General features: G+C 37.5%; 1 protein-coding gene across 2 annotated transcripts in view; it reads left to right on the top strand.

The window, feature by feature from the left end:
• Positions 1-25,545, top strand: part of KIF16B (kinesin family member 16B) — a 311,644-nt gene that overhangs the window by 220,887 nt on the left and 65,212 nt on the right. For both annotated transcript variants that reach the window (XM_081289710.1, XM_081289711.1), the window contains one exon: positions 5,714-5,836. In XM_081289710.1, the coding sequence (XP_081145836.1) occupies positions 5,714-5,836 (123 nt within the window). The remainder of the gene's footprint in view (positions 1-5,713; positions 5,837-25,545) is intronic.

Below are 25,545 nucleotides of genomic sequence, written 5' to 3'. Positions count from 1 at the left end.
GGGTCTCATTAAGTTGCTTAGGGCCTCACTGAGTTGCTGAGGCTGACTTTGAACTTGCAAGCCTCCTGTCTCAGCCTTCTGAACCACTGGGATTAAAGGCCTGTGATATGGTGCCCTGCTTGATTCATGCTTCTTAAGTAGAAGATGGTAATGTTTAATTGCATATTCTAGAGGTGAACACAGGAATTTGGAAAGTAAAGATTAAGTTTTCATTGCAGCTTACAGACTATGCCTCTGAAGTTTTGTCTGCAACTGTTAATTAGTAAAATTTACAATATTTAGATAACAATGTACATATTTTATCACTCTCCTATTTTCCCCACCAAAGCTTTATAATCTTGATATTATTGTCAGTTGACTTGTCAGAATCTGCCTCCAACTTTAGGTCCCACAGAGCAGGACACCTATCTTGTTCATGGTTGGATCTGTGTCATGCCCTTGGATTTTGATAAATATCATGCTTCTTAACTGAAGTACAGAGGGGTCGGTGACTCTTCTTCCCAGTCCAAATCTCAGAACTAGGATTGCATTCTCAGGACATTCTCCTACTTTAAAAATATATTATTAAGCAATACATCGAAGGGATCCAGGGATTAAGAAGCAGAGCAAAAACTTCCTGGCTAAACCATAGCATTTGTAGGTCAAAGACATTTCTTAACATTAAATGTGTTCCTATAAATAAAACCACTAAATTATTTCTCTCCCTTTTTTACCTTTAAATATATAAACATGTGCCATGTTTCAAGAAAAACCTATGCTTAAAGTAATTTGGAAATGCATTGAAGTTGAATGGAAAGGACTTTAACAATGCTCATATCGAGAAACCCTTTAATAATTTATACTTTGGTCTTCAACCACCATTTTGATCAGTAGTGGTTCTTATGGGTGACTAGCCACTGGGAAAAATACTAAGATGCTCTAAAAGACTTTGGTAACTTCACATCATGCCAAAATGTTTACACCATTAGTTTGATTGAAATCAACACTCTGAACCAAATTGTCCATCTTATGCAGATAGAGGTCTGAGCTTTCACAGCTGTAGCTAGGTGGGGCCTTCCATGTTAACACTTGTCTGGGGACTCAGGGCTTTTTTCTTCCTGGGAGAAAGAGGGCTGATTATCCACTGTTTTCTTTTTACTGCATAATCATACAGAGATTGTGCAGTTCTTAAATTCTCTATGTCTGAATTTTTTGTTATTTCTATTTTAAAATTTCATATTGCAGAAGAGCAGTTTTGTGACAAAAAAATGGGCTCTGGTTGAAACAAGTTCAAATCTTGGCACTTACCTTCTTCAGGTGACCTCACCATGCAGTCTTGGGCTTCTCATTTAATAAATAAGGGTAATAGCCATTAGTACCTCACAGGAAGATCATGAGGATTAAATAAACTGATACATATAAACTTTAGTTTATGGGCACAGTAATTGTTCCATAACAGTCAACTATATGATTTTAATTATTTTATTACTGATACTGCTTCAAAAACATATTTTCTTATATTTTATAAAGCCCCAGGTTAGTGCAAGAAATGAGGGTTGTTCAGAGATTTCTTCCTGTTCACATTCAAGAGAACTCATTTTGAAGATTTATTTTTTTATCATGTTTCTTCCTGAGACCCTTCTGACTTCTCACCACCCAGACCATAAATATTTATCATCAAAGTAGAATGGAGATCACTAAAATAGACAAAGGGGAAGGGAGACAAAGGGGAAAAATGGGGAAATAAAAATTACCAAAATCATAATATACCAATAGAATACACACACACGTGTGTGTGTGTTTGAGTGTATAGAAGAAAAGTAGAGGAAGGAGAACTGAGAAGGGGAGGAAGGAAGAACTGGGGAATGTCTTACAGAAATTATGTGCATATATGAATATGTTTACAACCAGTCCCACCACTATGTATAAGTATAATGCACTAATTAAAGCATTTACAAAGATGGACATCAAAGCATGATTTATAAAATCAAATGGTAGTTAGTTAAATGACCAATATGTAATTAAAAATAAAAAGCAGATGGTTCATCAAAAGACCAGAGGAATTGAAAAATGGGATTGAGGGAAAGGTAGGAGAGATGGGATAAGGGAAAAAACTATACAATGAATCCGACCTAACTTTCCTATGTACTTATATGAATATACTATAATGAATCTTACCATTATGAATATCCACAAGACACTATTTTTTATAAAAAATTAAGTAAATTGCAGAATGTCAGTCGAGCAGAGGAAAGGAACAGTAGGAGAGAGGAAGGGGAGGATAAGGGTAAGTACTGAGGACTGAATTGGAGCAAATTATATTCCATGTATTTATGATTATGTCAAAATGAATCCTAATGTTATACTAATATCAACCAATAAAGAAATTAAAAGAAAAAATTATATACATAAAAAAGTAGATGGTTAAACATGTACTTGTTAAACAAAACAATTTGTCAAGGGAGTTTTCTATTTCATCTTCAATTCTGAAGGATATCTTTGCTGGATAAAGCAATATTGGTTGGCAATCTTTCAGAACTTGGTATATATTATTCCAAATCTTCCTGCCTCTTAAATCCTGGGCTAAGAGGTTAGCAATGAATGATTCATATTGCTTTGCCTGTGAATGTGACCTGACATTTTTCTCCTGCAGCTCTTAAAATTCTATCCTTGTTTTGTATATTAGATATTTTAATTATAATGTATTTTGGAGAAGATATTTTGATCTTGTCATTTGAGATTCTTAATATATCATGAGTTTGGATATCTATCTCATTCACAAGTTTTTTCTGATATTATTTCACTGAAAAATTATGCATGCTCTTAGTTTATTTCTCACTTCCTTCCTCGATGCCAGTGATCCTGAGATTCAGTCTCTTCATGTTGTCCCATATTTCCTGAGTATTCTGGTCATGGTTTCTTATTTTTATTGCTTACTTGATTTTTAAGATTGCATACCTTGACGTTAAGGCCTAAAAAAGTCTGTCTTTTCCGTGGTCTAATGTGATACTTTCCATTGAAGTTTATTTTTATTGATTGATTCTTTTATTTCCAGGATATCTAGTTCTTTTTCATAATATCTATTTCTTTTTGGAATGATCTTCTACTTCCTGTATTTTCTGTTAGTTCACTTCTTATATTTTCTTGTACTCCCTTGATCATTTTAACCATTAACATTGTGAATTCTTTGACATTTCTTCCCCTTTGATATTTAAGGATTCATTTGTTGAGGAGTTACACATTTGGGGGGGCATTGTATTTATTTGCTTCTTTATGTTTCCTATATTTAATCTTTCTCCCACTGTTGACTATGAGACATTTTAATAGGCAGCTTTCACTAGAGTTCCATTCACAATAGCCTCAATGAATGAGTGAGTGAGTGAATGAATGAATATATACATACATACATATATACACACACACACATACTTGGGAATAAATCTAACCAAGGAGGTAAAAGATCTCTACAATGAATATTATAGAATACTGAAGAAAGAAATTGAAGAAGACATTAGAAGATGGAAATACCTACCATTTCTCGAATAGGCAGAATTAATGTTGTGAAAATGGCTATATTACCAAAAGCAGTTTACAGATTCAATGTAATCTTCATAAAAATAGCAGTAACATTCTTCATGGAACTGGAAAAATAATTCTAAAATTCATATGGAAAAATAAAAGACCCAGAACAGCTTAAGCAATTCTGAGCACTAAGAGTTAGACTGCAACATCACAATACCTGATCCTCAAATTATAGCATAGAACTATAGTTATAAAAATATCATGGTGACATCAAAACAGACACAAAGAACAGTGCAATAGAATAAAAGACACACAGACAATTGCACATAAGTATAGTCATCTGATCCTTGGGAAAGGTGCCAAAAACATACATTGGAGAAAAAATAGCATTTTTAACAATTGTTGTGGAGAAAACTGGATATCCATATGTGGAAAAATGAAACTAGATCTCTGTCTCTCACCCTGCTCAAAAATCAAAGTGGATCAAATACCTATGAGTTATACCAGAAACACAGCAGCTGTATAAGAAAACATAGGGTCAACAATCAACATAGTGGCACAGGGACCAACTTCCTTAATAAGAGTTCTAATGCTTATGAAATCAAGAATCAATAAGTGAGATGGCTTCAAATTTTTAAAATTTCTGAAAGAGCCTCTCGGATGGAAGAAAAATCTTTGCCAGCTACTTTTCCAAAAAAAAAGATTAACATCCAAAATATATATGTAAATAGAAATCAACATTAAAAACAATCAAAAATGGGCAAATGAACTAAACAGATATTTCTCAGAAGAAGAAATGCAAATGGCCAACAAATATATGATAAATGTTCAACATCCTTAGCAATCAGGGAAATGCAAATCGAAAATACAGAGGTTCCATCTCATTTCAGGTAGAATGGCTGTCATCAGAAGTATAAATAATTAATTCTGGTGAGGATGTAGGGCAGAAGGTTCACTTATATGTTGTTGGTGGGATTGCAAATTACTACATCTACTTTGGAAAGCTGTATGGAGATTCTTCAAAAGACTAGGAATTGACCCACTATATGATCTAGCTATTGCTCTCCTTTGTATTTATTCAAAAGAATTAAAATCAGCAGATTATTATGATGCCTGAATATAAATGTTTGTATCAGCACAATCTATAGTAAGTAATTTATGAAATCAAACTAAGTTTTCTTAAATAGATAATTGGATAAAGAAAATGTGGTATATGTGCACAATGGACTTTTACTCATTCATAATGAACAATGAAATTATGTCACTTACTGGTCAATGATTGGAACTAAAGAACATCATGCTGAATGAAATAAGCCAAGATTCAGAAGTCAAGATTTGAATATTTTTTTCTTATATGTGGAAACTAGAGATAAGTAAGGAATTAACAAAAAAAGGGAGATATATCCTAAAAATAGAAGAGAGAACAGTGTAGTAGAGGAAGAAGAAAGAAGGGAAGGGAGGAGGGATGAGAAAGAGATGGCACAGCAGAATGAAATTAATCAAATGATGCCCTGTCTATGTATGAACAGATCACAATGGATTTTACCTTTATGTATAACTATAGTGCAGCAATTTAAAATATAATAAAATTTAGGTTAAAAAACAGTTTTAAAAAGACCAATTTAAAATTTTAAAAAATAACATTTTGTCAAAGCCAAGTCAGTTATTTATCAAATGAAGCCTAAAGAAAATACTTGGGATTTATTTTCATTGTGTTTTAAAAGCTTTCTATACTGCAGTACCTTATAAAAAATAGCAAGAAGTTAAAGATAAAATAAATTTGAATAAAATCTCCAGCTTTTGAGGCTTTAAATACAGCAGTTTGATAGTGAAGAAAAAAAGTTTGTCAGATAATCAAAACTTTTCAGAAAAGAATCTGGTGTATACTGATTTTTTTTTAAGTCGGGATATATAATCTGTTCCTGTTTTCACTTGTTCTTATAAATTGGAAGTAACTTCAAAGACAAACAACATTTTGAAATGCTTTTGCCCTAACTTCTAGGAATGGTATACCTAAAAAAATGGTCTTTTGTTACAAGAGAGGCTTTGCATTTCTCTTTCAAAGGAAACCATCCCTTTTCTAAATAAACTACTGGTTTGATGCTCTTTTCTCTACTTGAAACACATTTTCTCCCTCCTGCCCAAGCAGGGTATTTGCAGCAGAGTGATGTTGGTTTCTCTTTGTTCTCTCTATCTGATGTTTCTTTGATAGCGAATGGTTTCCCGCTCTTTGGGAGCAAATCCAGATGACCTCAAGGACCCAATTAAGATTAGTATTCCACGCTATGTCCTCTGTGGGCAAGGAAAGGATGAGCACTTCGAGTTTGAGGTCAAGGTAAGTGTCCCTTCTTTACTCTTCTGGAGGAATGGAGGTCGGAAGCTGTACAATGCTTTCTCTGTCTTTTTTGTAAAATGAAGCTCATGTAAATATCTTGTTTTGTAAGATATTAGTCACACCCTTTAAACCAGTCTGAGAAACTCTATAGATTGTGGCATAAGGAGGTAAGGTTTCCTACAGAATGTCATATCAGTGGGGCATCACATAGACAAGGGAGTTTCTGCCTCCTACCTGTCTCATAAGTAGGACGATCACCCATTCCAGGGTACCCAGGACTTCCCTGGTATCAGCCCTGAAAGTTCTATACTCTAAGAGACTCCACAGTTCTGGGCAAACCAGGAGTCACAGTACCCATGGGCTTATTATAGGAATAATAATATTTATATTACAGGGCTATCAGTACATGTAAAATGTTGGGTCTGGTGACTGGTATATAATAAACCACAAATTATAGCTATTGTCATTATTACTGCTCCTATTTTTATTGTTGTTTCCTGATTTTAATTAAGAGGTGTTCCCAATCTATCTCAGGTGTGCTTTGATTTATATTTTTAAAGAAGAGATGTGCCTGTTTCCTTACATCATGCTTTCCAAAATAATGACTTCATCTGATTTCTAATTTATTTCCATTGACTCATAACACTTCATTAATTGTTGCTGGCTACCATCCCCTCCTCAGTGAATTAAAGATAAATCACATTTCTTCATTTTCAAGGATAAACAAAGGTATCAATATAATGAAGTCCCCTAGGGTCACTGATATATGGATACATAAGGATGTCCTTGGAGGTTGTTTTGTTCAGGTAAACAGCAGACTCGGAATCTGGTCACCAAGTTCTGTAGAGCCTGAGTCTGCCACTGTTTGCCGAGTGACCCTCAGTCTTTTTACCCCACTGAGACTCAGTTTTCCCATGGATAAAATGAGGAAACCGGACAGCACTAGTGGTCTCCAATCATATCTTACCTTTCTTCAGAGAATATCCTAAGGAAGGATTGTAAAGCTGATAATCCTGGAGCTTCTGACAGGGAGGGAGGAGGGATCCTGAGTCAGCCCCTTCTCACTCCCCCATTTCCTGATGGACTTCAGGAGCCCCTGGGCTCTGGGGGATCCCTCCCTTTAGGTAGGCATCTGAAGAAACAGTATAACTTCTTATTAATCAGGTTTTTAGATATGTATTTCTACAAACTGAGTTTTCCTTTTAAAAAAATGCAACTGGACAGTAATTTATATATTCAAGATTTTTGTTGAGAAGGCATGATGCCTATGTAATTTTTTTAGCTTTATTGATCTAATGTTGTGAGTTTTTATTTGAGAAACCACAAATATTATGCCATGTTCTTGGTCCATTACTTTTTATTGTCCCTAACCTAATAAATGCCTCATTTCTACACAGTTCCTTTACATTTGTTCTCAACCTTTCTATATGTGTATATCTATGTGGAGTTACATTTGTACTTATATGTGATGATGTATATATGTATATATATGAATATATATTTCATATATAATGACAGTTTTATATATTTAAATTTTAATAGACAGTTTTTGAGGGTGTTTGTATTATTTCCAAATTTGTGGATTGGGGATAAAGACTGGCTTTCACCATCCCAGAATTATAGAATTGTCCAAAACATAGAACTAATAGCTATGAAAACATGCAAGAATTTTAGTTGACATATTTATGTTGCTCCAGTGGATAAAATATAACTATTAGATTGACCTCATGTATATAACTTGAATACTAATATATTTTTTAAAAAACTGAGTTGATTTAAATAAATATTAGGAGTAAATACTATCACAGGTGGTGTGCAAATCTGGCCAAAATTGTGATGATGCTATTGTCAAAGCAAGTTAGAGAAACCAAATACAGAAAACCATATGGGGCCTTTCAGAGTCTAGGCTTATACTTTAAAATACATAAAATCCAAATCCAAAGAGTTCTGCTTTCTTGAACTTACCAAAGCCAGTTCTGAAAGTATGCTATTCTTCTACTTCCTTTTGTACACATCCTAGGTATTATAATCATTGGCATGAAGGCTGGACTGTTAGCATTAGCCTGGAGAATTTCTAGTTCTCCCAGTGGGGCTGGTCTCCTAATGTCTACACATGCACTTGAGCAGAGCCTTCACTCTCATGGGGACAGCCTGTCACTGAGGTATCAGGGTTTAGTTATTAGAAACAAACATGTGAATATACTATCCCTCCCCAGAGCAAGTGCAGACTTGCTTCAGGCAAAGTGCAGCTGTTAGAAGGGTTGGGTGTGCCAGTCCTGCCTTGTAACCTCCAGGTAATCTCAACAAGTCATTTAACCTTCATCTGTTAAATGGGAACAGTAAAACCCACTAGGCTGGGGTGAGTGGGGAGTATGTAATCTTACATATGAAAGTACTTGAAATAGTGCCTACCTACTAAGTGCTGTATAAATATTTGTTATTAAAATTTAATAGAAACAAAAAAGTTTAGAGAATGTGTAAGATTTAACACTTGCTATCCCCTCAGTGACTTTTGATGTGCAATTATGTCTGAAGTTTTGTTTTGTTTTTTTTTTTTTCTGGTGGGGGGAGTATCTTATTCTCCCTTAGCATTCTGAACTTAAAATTAAAGAAAGCATAAAAGAAAACCCACAGATAATCAATTCATCCATTGTCATTATTGAAATAGAACTGCAGCTGTCTTGCACCTGTTACTGAAACTTTAGACATCCTTCGTTGAGATTCTAGTGGTTCTGTGGACATGTAGTTTTGTACCTCTATATAAGAAGTACTATGAAATACTATAAACAGTTTTGAAGAAACAACTGTATGAGTATTTTTTTCATGAATTTTTACTGTTAATATGTTAAAATCATTTTAACTGTTTTTTATTTAAAAAAATGTTTGCAAACTTTTTCCATCCATTATTTAGATATACCAAGTATAGAACATGTTTTCTAGAATAGACAGTCTCATTATGGGTAATATTTTGGATACTAGTAATTCTTTCTTGTTGAGTTAAAGGCATTTAGGAAAAGTATTATTTGAAAGGTAAAAATTATTATTTGAAAATAGACTCAACAGTTTTAGGCTTTTGTAAGGAAAATCTGATGTTAATGTACATAGATATTTTATATTATTGTACTTTATACTTTAGAACAATCTTTGTTGATTCTTTTTTTAAAAGTCAGTTTATGTTTGTCGTCACCCTTCCCTAATGAGCTTCAAGGCTGTCTGGGGTTCTGAGTGCCCACTGTGAACCACTGTGCCTTCTGTGACCAGTGGGACAGGGGTCTGGTGCCTTGCTGATGTGAGACCCTTGATCACTGCATGGCTTGCTGGTGGTCACTGCCAGTTCACTTAGAAACCCCTGTGTGAACATACAAGGGTCCACCCAGTATGAGCCTTCACTCACTGAATTGGCAGGCCCTAGAGAATCTGGGAAGAAGATATGTATAAAACAGAGAGGACTCACTATGCCTCATCTGTAAAATGGGGATAATAAAACCCTCCCAGCTGGGTTGGTGTGAGGAATGTGAGTTTATGTATGTGAAATGCTTGAAGCATGCAGAGGAGTGGCTGCTGGTGTTTTCTGTCTGTCAGCTTTCCCTGAGCCCACTGCATCCCTTCTGCTTCCTATCCTTTTCTGTTCACCCTTTCCTAGATTGGACTATTTTGTGGTGCTGAGGATCTAAGCCAGGGCCTTGCACATGCTAGGCAAGCGCTCCATCACTAAGCTACATCCCTTAGCCCCAGGATTTACCAGTCTTTTTCTTCTCATTGGCCATTTTAATTTTAATTTCTAATTTGGTACTTTTCATTGTTCTGTTCATTGTGGAATGAAGTAGTCATGAGCTTATTAGGGAGATGTTCCAGGTCAGGCACAGGGGAGGGCAGTAAGACAACAGGCATTCACAAATGCTCATCTTCTCATCCCTGATGGGTCCTGAGGGGGTTCTGGTCACTGATCTTTAAGATGAGAATAACGAAACTTTTCATTAAACCATGTTTAATTCAAAAAGACTGTCTTTTTTTATTTGCTTTATTTCTGTGGACTAACAACAGCTTTCTTTTATTAACTTTTAGATAGATAAGTACATAGGTTACTATTGTTCAGTCTCATTTAACTTTGTAAATCTACTCCATTGAAGCATCATTTATGTTCAGTGAAATTTGTACACCGTGGAACCTGCCCCATCTAAGTTTAGGATATTTCAGGCACTCTAGAGTTTCTCGTGCCCCTTTGCAGTTAACACCCTTATGCAGCCTTCAGGCAAGCACTGATGTACTCTTTCCAGCTACAGGTTCACTGTACCTGATCCAGCCTGCCAGAACGTGGCCTTTCACAGCAGTAGTCTTCTACATCTAGCTGCTTTCACTGGACGTGATGTTTTAGAGGTTCATACATACAATTAATACAGTGATCATTTTTCTTTTTCTATCTGAAGAGCATCCCACTGTATGGATATATCCCAATTTGTTGCAATTCTTTCTTTTGTTGGTGTTTTTTTTTTTTTGTACTGTTCTTTCCTGATGATGCAGAAAGTTGTCCTTCCCTTTATTTTACTGAACCCTGGAGGAGCTGTGCCTAGGAACCCCCCAGATCATGTCAGTTCCTATTTCCTTGGAGTTAACTCTTCCAGTAAATCCTAATAGCACATCCTTCTGGGACTCTGTCCCCATATACATAAAGAAATGCACCTCCTGCCAACAGGTGTCAGAGATGAGGCAGGAAGCTGAAGAAGGGCCTGTCTGGCTTCTCTGAGCTGAGGACATTTGGCACTGAATATTGCTGAATGTCACCTGCTGGTCAGTAGCATATATCTGTAAAATATGTGTTTTTCCTAAACTGCAGCTGCCACAGTAATACCTCTCATTGATGACAGCTGTCATCTTAAAACTCCCTCTTCTAAACTTTTTGGTGATTGATACATGAAATCAGTTACAATGCATTATTCTTGCCATTTTCAGTTAGCTAGGACTAGAGTGGATAAAATTTAATTTTTAAATTACATTTAAACATGATACAAACACCAGCCAGGGAAATCTGTAGTTAAGGTTAACAGAGGTTGTCATACTCATTTGTTGTAGAAATATGGCATTGTTTTAAATTCCTTGCATTTTAATTTACACATCAACATGGTAGTATAAAGAAATAAGCCAATGCTGGTGTGATTTTTATATTTTGTTTCTTGAGAGTTTCTATTTGTATAAAAAAGGTGGTCTTTACAAGATAGTGTCTTCCCATCCCCTTCTGGAGGGGTGACATATGCAGTAATGTCCCCTATTCTCCATCCATCACCCAGTGTGCTCCCTTAGCAGCCATGTCACAGCTCACAGTCCTGTTTTTTCCTGTCATTGTTGTGTTTATCACCAGTCTTCTCCTGGAAGCATAACCTGCCTTTGTCAGTATTGCATAGCACTGAATCCCAGCCTACGCTTGACTGGTAATGGTCACCCAGGACAGATTGCTCAGCAATGTGACTCATGTGAGCCTGGTGTTCTTATTAGGCTTGGCCTGCTCAGAGCTTCAGGGGTGATTAAGTGACTGAGTACCCTTTGTGAACAGCCCCCCTACAAGCTCCTGGGCTCCATGTGTATCTGTGGATTCCATCAGTCACTGATTGCCCATTGCTCTGCTCATGGCGTGGCGGCTGGCTCTTAGTCATGTAGTGAGAATGTGGGTGCATGGAGCTTCTGGATTGTGTCAGGTCCAAGGTTGCTGGTCCCTCCCAACTTTCTTTCTCCTGCCTCCCCTTCTACCTTCTCAGCTTTACCTTCCAGCTCATTGGCACACAAACACCCTCGCTCTGGGCAGTCTTCGGCATCCATAGGTTAATTTAGTTTTGTTTTGGCTCTTGTTCACAGAGAGGTGCACCTCTAGGCTCACTGTCCACTCTTTGCATATTATCCTAGGCACCTGGACATTCTCTGTCTCCTTGCATATAGAGGCCCATGTTCTAATCTCATCTAGAACAATGTGTTTGGGCCCCTGCCTTTTCTCAGCCTGAGGTAAGCTCTTTTGACCGGTGTCACTTTGGTCCACTTTCAGGCCAGAAGGGTTACAGGTCCACACACACAACTTACCTCAAACACACAATGTCCAACCCAAAACCTTCTCTAATCCTAATCATCTGATTCTGAAGTCACCATAGGAGCAGACTCCTCTTGCCCCCACGAGCTGCCTCATTTTGCTCTGATTGGTGGCCTGAGAAGTGGGGAGAAGCAGCCATGACATGGATAATGAATGACAGTGAGGAAATATGACCTCCGGGAAGTATTCCAGCCGAATGTGTAGACCATCTGTAGACAATTACAGAGAATCCCTGTCAGTGGCAGTCATTTTTCTTTCAGTCATGTGACTTTAGATTTGTGAGCCCTCCCTTCCAATCAGTCTGTCCAGCCCTACAGCTGGGAGATGCTTAGCTAAGAGAGGTCTCACATCTGCTGAGCCCTCCCTGAACAGAAACGATTGAAAGTGAGTTGTGGTAAATTGCAAATCTGAAGGGTGCCAGTTCAAATTAGAATTTTACTTTTGCAATTGAGGATCACATGACAAGGACCACAGGGCCAGGGTATGACACAGTTGAAGAACTGTATTGACTTAAGGTAGCAGGAACAAATGTGGCAGAAGATATTTTTTATTTGGCCTAGAGAGATTTTTGAAATTTTGCATGAGATGTCAGCATTTAAACATGAGAGACTTGACATAAAAATCCAGATCTGCCAAGTTTCTGTCAAAAGTCGGAAAACATGGAAACCAAGGCTGACATTCTTATAAGGACAGAAGCTCTCTTGAAGTTGCAGTTTGTGCTCCCTATTTCTCCATAGACCTCAGGACCCCCATCATGGAATAAGTTACCTCGAGCTGGTAGCCCCCATGGATGTGAAAAAGTTCACCCACACAGTGCAGAAAGGCTCACAGACCAAATGCCATCTCTGTTCATGGTTTATCAAGTCAGTTTAAACACCCTTAGAATAAGGAAAAAGGGATTGGCTGACAGAGCATTCTACCTTACCCCTGGTCACATGGTGTTCACCTATCCTGTCTCTCTTTGCTACCTCAGCCTTTCCCACTGATATCTGCTTACAAGGACCAGAACAGAATTTTGAGCAAGAAGCCATGGCAGAGACAGGTTCCCCAGAGTTAGTGCTCTCTCCATGGGGGACAATGTATAGATACATCTGGCCAGTGGCATGCCGTGAACAGCCGTGGTTTTTATCTGCACTTCTCCAGTAGAACATTAATAAGGCAGAATGGTTATCACCAAGGGTGGTCAGTTTAGGAGTGACACAGCTGTCAATCCAGAGGGGACATATCATGACCTAGCATTTTCCTCCCTTTCTGTCTCAGAGTAGCATTTTTGTCTGTTCCATCATATCACATTTTTTGGTAAATTCATCTATCTTCCATATATGTCTTGTAGGTTAACAATCAGCAGCCTTTAATTTAGTGGACTTTATGAATTTCGTTGTGTCTCACAAGCTTCCTGCTCACTTCTTATCTGTTCTGATATGTCCTATAAATTTTGCTTATTTAGTGACCATATTTGGCCCCATTTTGCTTATTTAGTGACCATATTTGGCCCTTCATAGGAGCTTCATGCGTCCTCCACAACACAGTTGGATATTCTCAAATAATATAATAGCACACTGTGTTTCATGTTACCTTTTACTCACTGAGCCTCGCTGAGTTTGTTCTTGGCTGATTTCTGTGTGCAGTTGTTTGGATCCCCTCCTGAAGGAAAGGAACTAACATCTGTCAAGCACATTCTATGCCTCAGGCATTTTACTAGACATTTCCACAAATATGGAAAAATGCATCAAAATGGGAGTATTATTTATATTTCATGAATTAGGAAATTATGAGTGACTTGCCTAAGGTCACACAGCTATTAAGTAGATCCAGGTCCCAAATGCCCCCTTCTTTTTTTAAATGTACTTTCCAAATAGAAATACTTTCTGCATTGTTTTTAGAATTTGAGGACATGTTTTAGTATTGCACTAGATGTGGTAGCCATTTTCAAACCTTGTCTCTTTGCAAGATTGGCTGTTATTTTTGTGTGTGTTAACTTTTTTATTTTTTTTTTTGTAGTTGCAGATGGACAGTATGCCTTTATTTTAATTAAATCCAGTGCCTCACACATGCTAAGAAAGCACTCTGCCACTGCACTACAGCCTCAACCCCCTGTTTTAACTTTTTATCTTGAATTTTGACCAAGTCACAGTTACTTTGTCAAGAGGGGCTATTGTTAAGACTTTGACAGACCTGCAGCATTTGATGGTGGATAGACCTGCCAGGAATCATGAAGAAGAAATGGCCAGGAAATTTGCAGTTTGGGAATTGCAGTAATCACATTTACAGTGAGAGAAATTTCTCTTTATTTGGCAGAACAGAAATAAGAGCCATTCCAGTCTATTAGATAAACTGTACACACATATATCTTTGAGAAAGACTTATTCCCAACTTGATAGAATATAAATGTTCAGAAAGAGTAGTGTGCTGGCATCTGAATCTGTGCTTATTAGTAACCTGATAGATTACCTCCCTGCATGTGTATTAGCATAGCTGAGACAAATGGCGTGCTGCAGATGCTGTGGCCCATCCAGATTCAAATATTTAGTCTGCATGCTGTTTTTAAACATAAAAATCAAACGAAAGAACTTACATTAGAACTTGAGGGATCACATTTTATTCTAAAATCTAAAAGATTTTATTTATTAAGCACCCCTCTCATTTCTTCAAGTACTTTGTCTTTTACTGAAAAATGAGGAAGAATGTGGTTTTTCCCTTCCCTGGTTTTCACCCAAACCAACTAATTTTTTATATTGCCTTTACTTAGACATTCATGTTTATCTTCACAAAGTAAATGCTGCCTCTAAGAGAAATGACTAAGAAGAAATGAGATTGAGTCACAATCACAGACAGAAAGTAGTCATTAGCTTATGGCTGTACTTTGAATTTTCCATTTCACTTGGTTTTCTATATGAGTATGTTTATTCGGTCTCCCTTGACTTCAGAATTTTTGAAGTTTTACATCTCTTCCTAGAATAAAATGTTTTTAAATAAATCACAAAATCGTTTGTGAAACTCCTCCTTTTGCAGTTGATGTGTATGAGAACCCTCATCTTTCAACGGTGCATAATCTGATATCTTTATTTAGGAACATGATCTCAGAGCCAGGAGTTACCATTTCCAAGCATCTAGCACTTTTCTAGTTGCTTCATACTTTTTTGATTCATATGCAGGTTAAGTTCATGAGTCCATTTTAAAGATGAAAAAGTTGATACCTGAAGGAATCTAGTAATTTAGCCAAAGTAACATAGCTAATAAGTGACTGGGATAAAGCCAAGATCCAAGTTTGTGTTGATTCAGAGCTTTTCATTATTTCATTCTCTAGTGATGACTGATGGAGAGTTTACATCCATTGCTTTTTTTCTCAGTATTTACATAATTTAAAGGAAAAATGCTTAGGCTGTTATTCTTGCCATTTCTCACAATTTTAAAGTAGAATAATTCCCCCTACTCCTCACCTGCTTCACAGAGGTGTTAGAGGGAGAAGTACTTTATCAGTAATGATCATATATTTGAAAGGCCTCCATCTTCTAAGAGTTTCAGGGCCTTTGTACATTCTGGCAAATTTATCTTCAGTCTACCCTATAAAGTAAGTATACAAAAATAAGCAGTATTATCTCCTATTTTGAAGATGCTGAAATTCTTTGAAATTCTAGCATGAAGAAGTCATTATTTCTGGTTATTGCAGAAGGCTGGGTTCGAAAGGCCAGATAGAAGGTAATTTAGCCAAAGTAACACAGTATTATTTGATTTAGGACCACTTCATAGCTGTCCAGAACATGGGTGTTAATTTAGTACTCAGCCATTGAGCTCATTTCTTCATAGCACACAGATTCAGACCAAGTTCACTAGCCCAATGCTCTGAAACATGTTCTATACATGTCTGTCAAGTGTCTGCACAGAAGGAATATCTAGATTTTCGTGGACAATATGACTGAAGAATCTTTTATTTATATAGGGCTTCTATTTGTATAGAGCTTTATTATTCTACAAGCTCCATTGTTTTCCCACTCCTGTTACCAACAGAAAGGGGAAATCTAGGGTTGCAATTAGCTTCATCTTTGCTTGTACAGTACACCATCTTTGGGACCAGCCTCTTCCCTGAGTTGCCTGAGACAGAATTTCTGCAACTGGTTATGCTCCTAGCTGGTAGGACCCACTGCAGTAGAGAGAGGATGCCTTCTCAGTTCAGCAATTAGTTATACAGCTGGTGGAATGATCCAGATGGCAGTTATTCCCTTGTCTTCAGAACCCTTGGATGGCTGATGTCACAGTCTCTTTTCCTTTGTGTCTACCTGGCTAACAAAGCACAGCCCTCCTCTGGATTCACCAGAAAGAAAAATAAGTGAACATTCCTGAAGTTTCCCTTGGGGAGTGAGAGGGGATATACATTGCACATGTCTGAGCAAATAACTTAAAATATCCCATTAGACAGTTGTGTCCTCCCATAGTACCAGCTTTTTAATTTATCCTTCCTAGATATTTCTGGGAGCCCCAACTGTGCCTTACTAAGCGGAGGAATTCAGCTCCAGCCCCTTTGGCCTGGCTCTCATTTCCAAGCTGTGTACCTAAAGGACCATGGTTCTCTGGAACAGGAAAGTCTAGGTTAATAAAATCCATGCTCTTAAAGTCAATTTAGAGACTACCTTTTGTTTCTTGTTGTGTCATTTATGAGCCTCATACTCATCTGCACCCATTCTTATCCCCAAATCATTTATCACAGTGTTTCTTCTAAATCAACACAATGTTCTCTACAAAAGGAATTTGATAAATGCTTTGCTCCACAATTATTTGCCCTCTTCCTTATCTCCCCCAATGCCTACTTGCTAAAAACTTTAAACAGTTATAGATTAAGTCAGAAAAGGACAAAAATGCAGGTCATTCTACTGCACATAGTTCAAGAGAGAAAAGGAATTAGAAAATGTAGTTTTAAAATGTTTGTTTACTGAAAAGAGACCTTGAGCTCCCTTGTCTCTATTATTCATTTATTTATTATTTAGCACATATTTATGTGATGCTTGTAATTTTTTTAAAAGACCATATTAGATATATTAATATACTGAGGAACAGAGAAAATCAATAATTACTTCATTCAAGGAATAGCTGATTCAGGGAAGAAAATCACATGCAGAAAAATCAAACAGCATAGAACAAGTAGGCTTATAGAGGGTAACTGGGAATAGGAAAAGATAGTATAATGAATCAGACATTACTTTCTTATATGTATATATGAATACATGACAAATGTAATTCCACATCATGTACAACCAAAAGAATGGGGAGTTGTACTCTTTATATGTATAATATGTCAAAAAACATTATACGCTTATGTATAACTAAGAACAAACTAAAAAGATAGACATATTTTTGTTTCTTTAAGAGGAATTGCTAGATTTCATTGAGTGGAGATGAGAGAAACTTCTAGGGTCATGAGAACACTAAGGGCAGAAAAGTATAAGTGATATGTTGATATCAGGAAGTAATAGAGTTTGAGGCTAACCTTAGGGACTCTCAGGTTGAAATAAATAAGGAAATTAAGTGGAGATAGAAAGGTTTTGAAGAAAGGAGAGTGAATGTCATAACAGCAGCATTTGGGAAGGTCCTGAAAGGATTCTCAGGGAGTTGGTCTTGGGGACCTTTATTGTTCCAGTAAAACAAGATCATTGTGATGACTGAGAATCTAGAACATTTTTGAAATGCTCATCACACAGAGAATCTGAAAGAATTTTCAAGGTATAGCTGTGCTGAGTCAAATGGCTTACATTTTGTGAAACTGCATCTTGCCTGCCTTAGGGGTTGTCTGCAGCAGTGCTGGGCCTCCCAATGGAGGCCAGGGTACTCCATAGGCTGCCTGACTTGGGAGATTTTTCTGATGGGCTCCTTCAGAAGGAATTTTGAGGTGCTCTCACTCCAAGGGCAGGAAGAATGGTCCAGAGTCCATCCTAAGTCCCATGAGTGTCCAAACTAAAAGGAAAGAAGGAACCTGGGAGACTTCACTAGAGACACCAGCAGACTCCGGATCCATAGGATATGTGTACACACTGGAAATCAGACAGCATTGGTGCTGTTGGTCCTTGATGACAGATTTGGTGATCTTGGAGATAGATCAAAACTGGGAGTAATCTATGGCAGGCTGTCATCTCTATGGGATATTGCTGTGCTTAATGGGATGTTGGCTTCATTTATCACACCAGACTTAGTTCCATTTCCAACAGTTGTCTGAAGAGATTTTAATAAACCTAATGCACTAATGCATGTTATCATAGAGATCCATACATTCTGAATATATTTTATGTTTCTCCAAACACATTTAAAGTTATGTTGCTGCATAAAAGATTTAGTGGAATTAATAAATTGGATTCTGACATCTTGAAAATAATGGGGACTTCATGAACTTAACTTTTTGCAGCCATAACTTTACTGATAAGGCACAGCCAATATATTTTTATTTGCTTAGAAAGCAAACATTCACTAATTGTACCTATTATTTATTGTAATACATTTTCAGAAATAGAAATAAAGAAAAAGACTGAGGTAAATGTAAATAGAAGTTTCAGCCTATCCACACCCCATAAATCGTCTTGCCTCCCCTACTCTGGGGAGAGTTTGGAGAGTATTAGTTTTCATTTTCCATGTCTGAGGAGCTTTTAGTTCAATCTTATGCATTGATGATTGTTACTATACAGATACATACATTTGGAATATATTTCATGTTTCCTCAAATATGTTTATAGTTGTATCATTGCATAAAACTTTATTTTGCAAAAGTCTGAAGAAACTTTTTAAACATATTAGATCAGTATTAGACAATTTCTTCCAAACTATTGCTAATTACAAAGATTTTTTAAAATATATGTACTTGAGGTAGCACCCCCAAAAGTCATTAAAAGGTGGTTTTTTTTAATATTTATTTTTTAGTTCTCGGCAGACACAACATCTTTGTTGGTATGTGGTGCTGAGGATCGAACCCGGGCCGCACGCACGCCAGGCGAGCGCGCTACCGCTTGAGCCACATCCCCAGCCCTTAAAAGATGTTTTTGAAGAGAATTCTACAAGTAACTGTTTAAATGGGGGCCAGTCAGAAGGTTTTCCTGTGGATGAAAAGTTGTTGATTCTGCTTTTCACACAGATAGATGCATACAACCAAATATATACTGATGACAGATCTTAAAAGCAACACAATCCTTAAACCAGCAAAATATGTTTGTAACATAAATTTGTGGGAACCACTCAATCTAGAATTGTTTATAAGTAAATGCACTCCATCTTTCAGACATGTTTATGGTGTTTAAGTTGCAGCTGATCATTTTATGACCCAGGAAAGATGGATTTGTATCAGCAAAATTATTCAGAGAGAAGTAATGAATTTGTTCCTCAAAGATATGCAGTAATGATAACTCACATTCTCCACATTAAAAAAAATAATTGAATATTTTAGGTTTGATATATAAGTTGTACTGACTTGCTATCCCTTGCCTCTAGACTAATATTCTACCCCATGCCCAATTTAATTTGGGATAAAATAGGATTTTAATGTACATTTTGCCTTTCTGCATATCTTTTCCAAACTTCTGTGGCTTAAGAAGTGGTGAGTTTCAGTGATAGAGATGGGATTTTGACCATTTTCCTAAAGAGAAATTATATTTCCCTTACTTTCCATTTCTGAGATGATTGCTAATGATCTTCATTCATCATCATTGTTCTCATCTTGTTTATATGCTGATAGACAAGGGAAGACTTCAGTATATAAAGTAGGAAGCTTGAGACTTTCTCATACTGTATTTAACCTGAATCCAGGTGAAAATCTCAAGTGAAATTCTCAGGTGAAGACTTTGGAAATCTCTTTATGCTTCATTGTAAATTTGTGTTACAAATCTATTGAGAATACACCATATTCTTAGAAAAAAGAAAAAACAAAAACACAACAACGTACTTTTAAGAGATTACCAGAACAGAGCGTCTGCAACTGAGACTTCGGCAGCCCCCGCATTCTCCACTTTGAATGATCTGAACCAATTCTGAATTCTTATCTGATTTCAAAAGCAAAATAATCTTAAATTCCATAGTAGTTTCTCAGTATAGGTTTATCTCTACAATGAGAATTCATACACCCCCACACCTTGCCAATTGCTACCAAAGGCAGAGGATTTATTCCCTTAGGAGTCTTAAAATCTTGTAAGGTAGAAAGACATATAATTAACTTTGATATGTAAATTATTTAGTGCAATATTAATTATATAATTAATGTCTGTTTTAGTCAGCTTTTTTTGCCACTTGACCAAAAGACCCAATAAGAACAATTTTAAAGGAGGAAAAGTTTATTTGGCACTCATGGGTCAGAGGTTTTAATCCATAGACAGGTGAAAGTTCATTGCTCTAGGCCAAGTTCATTGCTCTAGGCCTGAGGTGAGGCAGAGTACAGGGGGTAGAAACAGGAAGCAGAGAGTTGGGGGACAAAATATAAACCCCCCAGATGCATGCCTGTAGTGACCGATTTCTACCAACCACACCTTACCTGCCTACTGTTCCTGTTCATTTAATCCATATTAGGGAATCAGTGATTTAGGCTCTCATAACCCAGTCATTTCCCCTCTAAATTTTCTTGCATTGCCTCACACATCAGCTTTCAGGGAACACCTCATATCTAGACCATAACAATATTCATGATGTGTGTTCTTATCATCAAGTGAATTAAGTGCTAAGGAACCACAGAGCAGGGAATAATTGATTCTTCCAGAAAGGAAGGAGGAGGAGCTGGGATACTGCTGAGACAGGAATTGGGGGGGTGAACCCTGCCCTGGAGGCTGGACAGCCACCCTCCCCTTGCAGAAAGGGATGTATGCCTTAGGGAGATATTCAAAAGACCTACAGATATGCTGTATTCTGTGTTGACAAGGTGTCTGGAGTGTGAGATTTTTAATGCACTGGGAGCTGGGGTCAGCCTAGAAAAGGCTCCAAATGCCTTGCTAAGGGTTTGGAGTTGAGAGGTTGTTGGAGCATGGCTATCTAATTTTGGAGCAGCCACATTTGCAGTGAATTTCAGCAAGGATGCTCAGATTTTAATCTTCATCAGAACCCCTGATAGGAGATTTTTAAAATGCAAATTGTTTAGCTCCTGCTCAAAACCTCTGATTCAGTAAATGTGAGTAAGACTTCTGAATATGCATTTCTAAGAAGTTCCTGATTGAAGCAAATGCTGCTTGTTGGTATCCCTCTTGGAGAACCACTGTTTCAGACAGTGAACTGAAATATTGAGGACAGAAGTCATTGAGATGTGTATGTGAAGTTATTAAACTAAGTAAGATACAAGGCAAAATCTGTCATTAACCATAATACGCCTGTAATGATCTTTATCGTTCAATATTTTTGAGAACTCACTACATTCATCATATTGATGGTTCCAGAGAGTTTCCTTTCCAATTCAATAAAGGCAGGAATCCTTGAGCTCATGTGTACAACAGACCACTCTGCACCTTTCCTGACTTCATTAAGCCCAGTTCAAAGGAATACATACATTACAAAGCTTCATATGGGCTTAGCCCTCTCACCCTTGGGCCATCTTTTTCTTTCTCCTCCCAGCTCTACAACAGACAATAGAAGCATCTCATCTACTATTGTAAGCACTGGAGGCTACTATCAAGAAAGCAGAAAGGGGTGTATTGGATGCTTTGTGGGGGCACCCTTACTTAGGAAGGGGTTTTTATCTTCTTCTTGCTGTCTTATCTTCTTATGCCTCAATGTTATTCAGTCACTTAGCTGCACCCCGTCCTTCCTAGTATTTGGCATGTGTGGTTTGTTACAGAAATTGGTGTCCTTTGTAAAGGAACTATCCTAGGACTACCATAGGAAAGAAGAATGATTCCCAATATTGTGAGGTAGGTTTGAAATGCCATTTCAGTAATCAAGAGATTTTTAAAAAAATCATTCAATGTTAATGAGCAGTGATAGCAACAAAGAGGAAGAAGCCTATAGGTTAAAGCCCCACAGGACAGGTGTGCAGTTTACCTTGCCCTAATTTTGTTCAAGGTCATTTTAAGGCCTTTTCTGCTAAAGGTGTGTGGTGGGGAACATTTCTAGTTCAAGTCACTAAGAATGGAAGTATATTTAAGAAAAGTCCATCATGGGGGCTCCATCTTTCGACTATTCATTCAGAATGCCAGTTATGTGTCACATACTCTTCTAAGGAGCAGTGACCAACAGATAAAAAGCTGCCTGTCCTGAAACTTACATTCTAGTGGGGAGGAGAACCAAAAATCAAGATATTTTAGTAAACCTAGACCATGTTTGGTAATCAGAAGTGCTAAGTACAAGAAGAAATTAGAGAAGAGAATAAAGTGGTGTGAAATGGGAAAAGGAGGTTGCAATTTGAGATAGGATAGTTCAGAAAAGCATCACTAAGAAAGTGACTTTTGAGCAAAGACTTGAAGGAACTAAGGGAACTAGTCATATGAAAACTTGGGAAAGAACATTCCAGAAAGAGAAAAGCACACACAAAGTCTCTGAGGTCATATTTGATGTATGTTTGATGTATTCTAGAATAAGCAAGGATTTCAGAGAGAATGGGAAGATGGTGATTGGAGATGAGGTCAGGAAAAGATCCTTTTAGGTCAGTGACTTGAACTTGTGCCTGAGTGAGATGGAACCCTGAGAAGGTGTCTCATTCAAACAAAGAAATGGCTTCATCAGATTGAATTTTTAATGAGATCACTTTGGTTACTTTATTGACTGTATTGAGAAAAGAATGAGGAAACAGTGGGAAGGGAGACAACAACATGAGCAAGGGAATCAACAGGGAGGCTGCTAAAAAGAATTGAGCCAAAGATGATGGTGCTTAAAGATGGTAATGGTGGTAAGAAAGAGCCAGAGTCTCATATTGGCAGAAAGGATTTGCTGACAGTATGAGGTGTGAGAAAGAGGAACATTTAGGACAATGCTATGTTTGGGGGTTGAATAAGCAGAAGAATGGTATTTCATTTACTGAGACAAGGAAGGGAATTGGATTTGAGTAAGATTAATTTTGATAAGTGTACCATGTTAAGTTTGAAGCACATATAAGACATCTAAGTAGGCAGTAGGATATATGAGTCTGGGTTCAGGGGAGAGATATGAGTATCCAGGGAGTCATAGCATGTAAATTTAAGGTTATGAGATGAATGAGATCACCAAAGGAGGGAGTGCATGTAGAAAATAAAACATGTTCCAGGATTAAACTCTATGACTCTTTGATGTTTAGAGGTCAGGGAGATGAGAAATCCCAGCAAAGAAAAATAGGATAAGAAGAGAGTGTAGCAACCTGGAAGCCAAGTGAAAAAGATTTTAGAAGAGAGGTATTAGCTATGTTAAGCCCTCCTCATAGGTCAAGTAAGATCAAGACCAAGAATTAACCAGGGGACATTACAATATGGAGATCACTGATGACCTTGGTAAGAATAATTTGGGTGGAATGGTGAGTAGATTGCAGTGGACCCAAGTGATAATGAAAAAAAAAAAGGAGATGGTGACATGAATAAATATTTCTAAAGGAGTTTTGTTTTAATGGAAAGGACAAAATGTATTGATGACAGGAAGGAAGAGGAAGATCAAGATAGAAAGTTTAAATGATAGAAATAATAACTTGTTTAGATGTTTATGGGAATAATGGAATAGAGGAAACATGTTTGTGTAATGAAGAGAAAAGAAAATGGTTAAGTTTGTTTAATTGCCATGCTTTTCAGAGGGCAAAAGGGTTGGAGTCCAGTGTTCCACAGAGTCGACCTTAACTAGGAGCATTAGTACATCTTCTGCCTGGTAACAGGAGAAAAATGAAGTACAGAACAGATGGTGATAAATGAGCAGACCTGGTCAAGGGTGCTTGTGGAAATATTCTTTTGATTGCTTCTATTTGAGAGGGCTAGTGGGTAAGTGGTTCCTTGGGGAAGAGCCAGCTTTCAGTTAAAGCGAAATTGAAGAGGGTATTCACAGCAGAGGCTGAGTATCTGAGGTATTTTGTGGATGATTAACAATGAGTCCAAGTAATACTATGGAAAGATTTCAGAAGAAGGTTAGGGAGCAGGGGGCATCAGAGTCTGGGTCATGTGAGAATCCTACATTTCTCCTGGTAACTTTGTTTGCAATCCCGTCACAATACAGCTTGGTCTTACCTGGGAGCTATCCTGAATCTTTCTCCTCCCAGGGTACAATTGAGGTTCAACTCTTAGGGTTTTCCTGGCAGCAGGGAGAACACCAGCAACATAGGAAGGTAGAAGGCCCCTGAAACCTCCAGGTCCCTTTTGGATCCCTAGTTTGTGTCCAGCTAAAACTGTGCATTGCTGTGCTCTGGTCCTGAGAAAGTTCCCATCCCAGTTGTTGTGCTGGCCATGCCTCTGTGGGTCTATTGAGGAGGGAACTGAAGAGGAAGAGCAACTAGCTTTGCTGCCAAGAGCCATGTTTCCCAAGACCTACCAGTCCTTGAAAACTTACCACAGCTGCAGAGCACCTGTACTCATGTGTTTACTTACTAATTTACGGGAATATGTTCACCTTTTTTTTTCCTTATGAAAATAACTCTTTCAAGGAACTCATAAAAACCTGCCACAATCAAAACATTATTTTAAAGCAAATGAATACAGAATCAGAATGATGAATATAAAAAAATGTACATTCTCATATGACCCCCAAATCATCTCATTTAAGACTTTGGGAAGAGGGAACCAAAGAAGGACTGGGACTCAAAACTTGATCCTTCTCATAAAACTACCTGCCTGTGTATTCTCCTCTTATTGCTTTTCTTTTCCTATGATGCCCCTGGGATTTACATGCAGGAGAATTCAGCTGAACTATTGTCTTTAAGAAGGGCACTTCTCTGATACGCAGGTTAAGATTTCCCATACAGGGACACAACCAATTAAAATGCCCTGAGGTGGGAGACAATGTGCATTCAGGGAGTGTAGCAGGAGTATAAACACCTGAGGAGAGAGACCCCTAAAATGAGTGTGCTATAGGTAGTCAGAGCAGGTTTAAAAAAATTAGGTCTTTTCTAGAAATAGAGTGAAGCTATTAAGTGTTCTTAAGGAAGGAAGTGGAAAAAAAGATCCCCTGATAGTTGTTCAGAGAAGGGATTGGAAGGGGCAAATGTAGATGTAGACATCGGGAGGGACTCTTGCAAAATTTACATGAGATCCAATAGCCTAGAATAAGATGCTAGTGATGGCAAAGGATAGAAGGGTAGAGCTCCAAGAAATTCTTAGGAAGTAAAAGGAGAACTACCTAGCACTTGTTTAAATTGGCTAAGTTAAGAGAATGGTATTCTGGGTTGGCTTCAGCATCCCCATTTGGCTGGCATGGAGTGGTAAATGGTAGTGAAATGTGTTGAGATGGACAACACCAGAATTGAGATAGGAGAATATGTCAAATATGGCAACTTGGAAACATCTGAAGAAGAGTGTCTTCCAGGTTGGGTACATAGGTCAGGAACTCAGAATGGTGGGAAATGGAGCTAGGAATTCAAGATTCATTAGCCTATGCTTTAGGTCTGTTTATAAAGGACAATGTCGTCTGCCAGCCTCTCTCTTACTATGATGAGTTGATGTGCTACAGAGATTTCACCCTAGTCAGATAGCTAAGGGCTGGATTGATAATTTTTCCTCTAAAGAAGGCCAAATATATTGTACATTTA

The sequence above is a fragment of the Spermophilus citellus genome (genome assembly GCF_964194105.1).
Source record: "Spermophilus citellus genome assembly, chromosome: 4".
Taxonomy (NCBI): domain Eukaryota; kingdom Metazoa; phylum Chordata; class Mammalia; order Rodentia; family Sciuridae; genus Spermophilus; species Spermophilus citellus.
The sequence above is the reverse complement of the archived record's forward strand: the minus strand, read 5'-3'. Positions and strand labels throughout refer to the sequence as shown.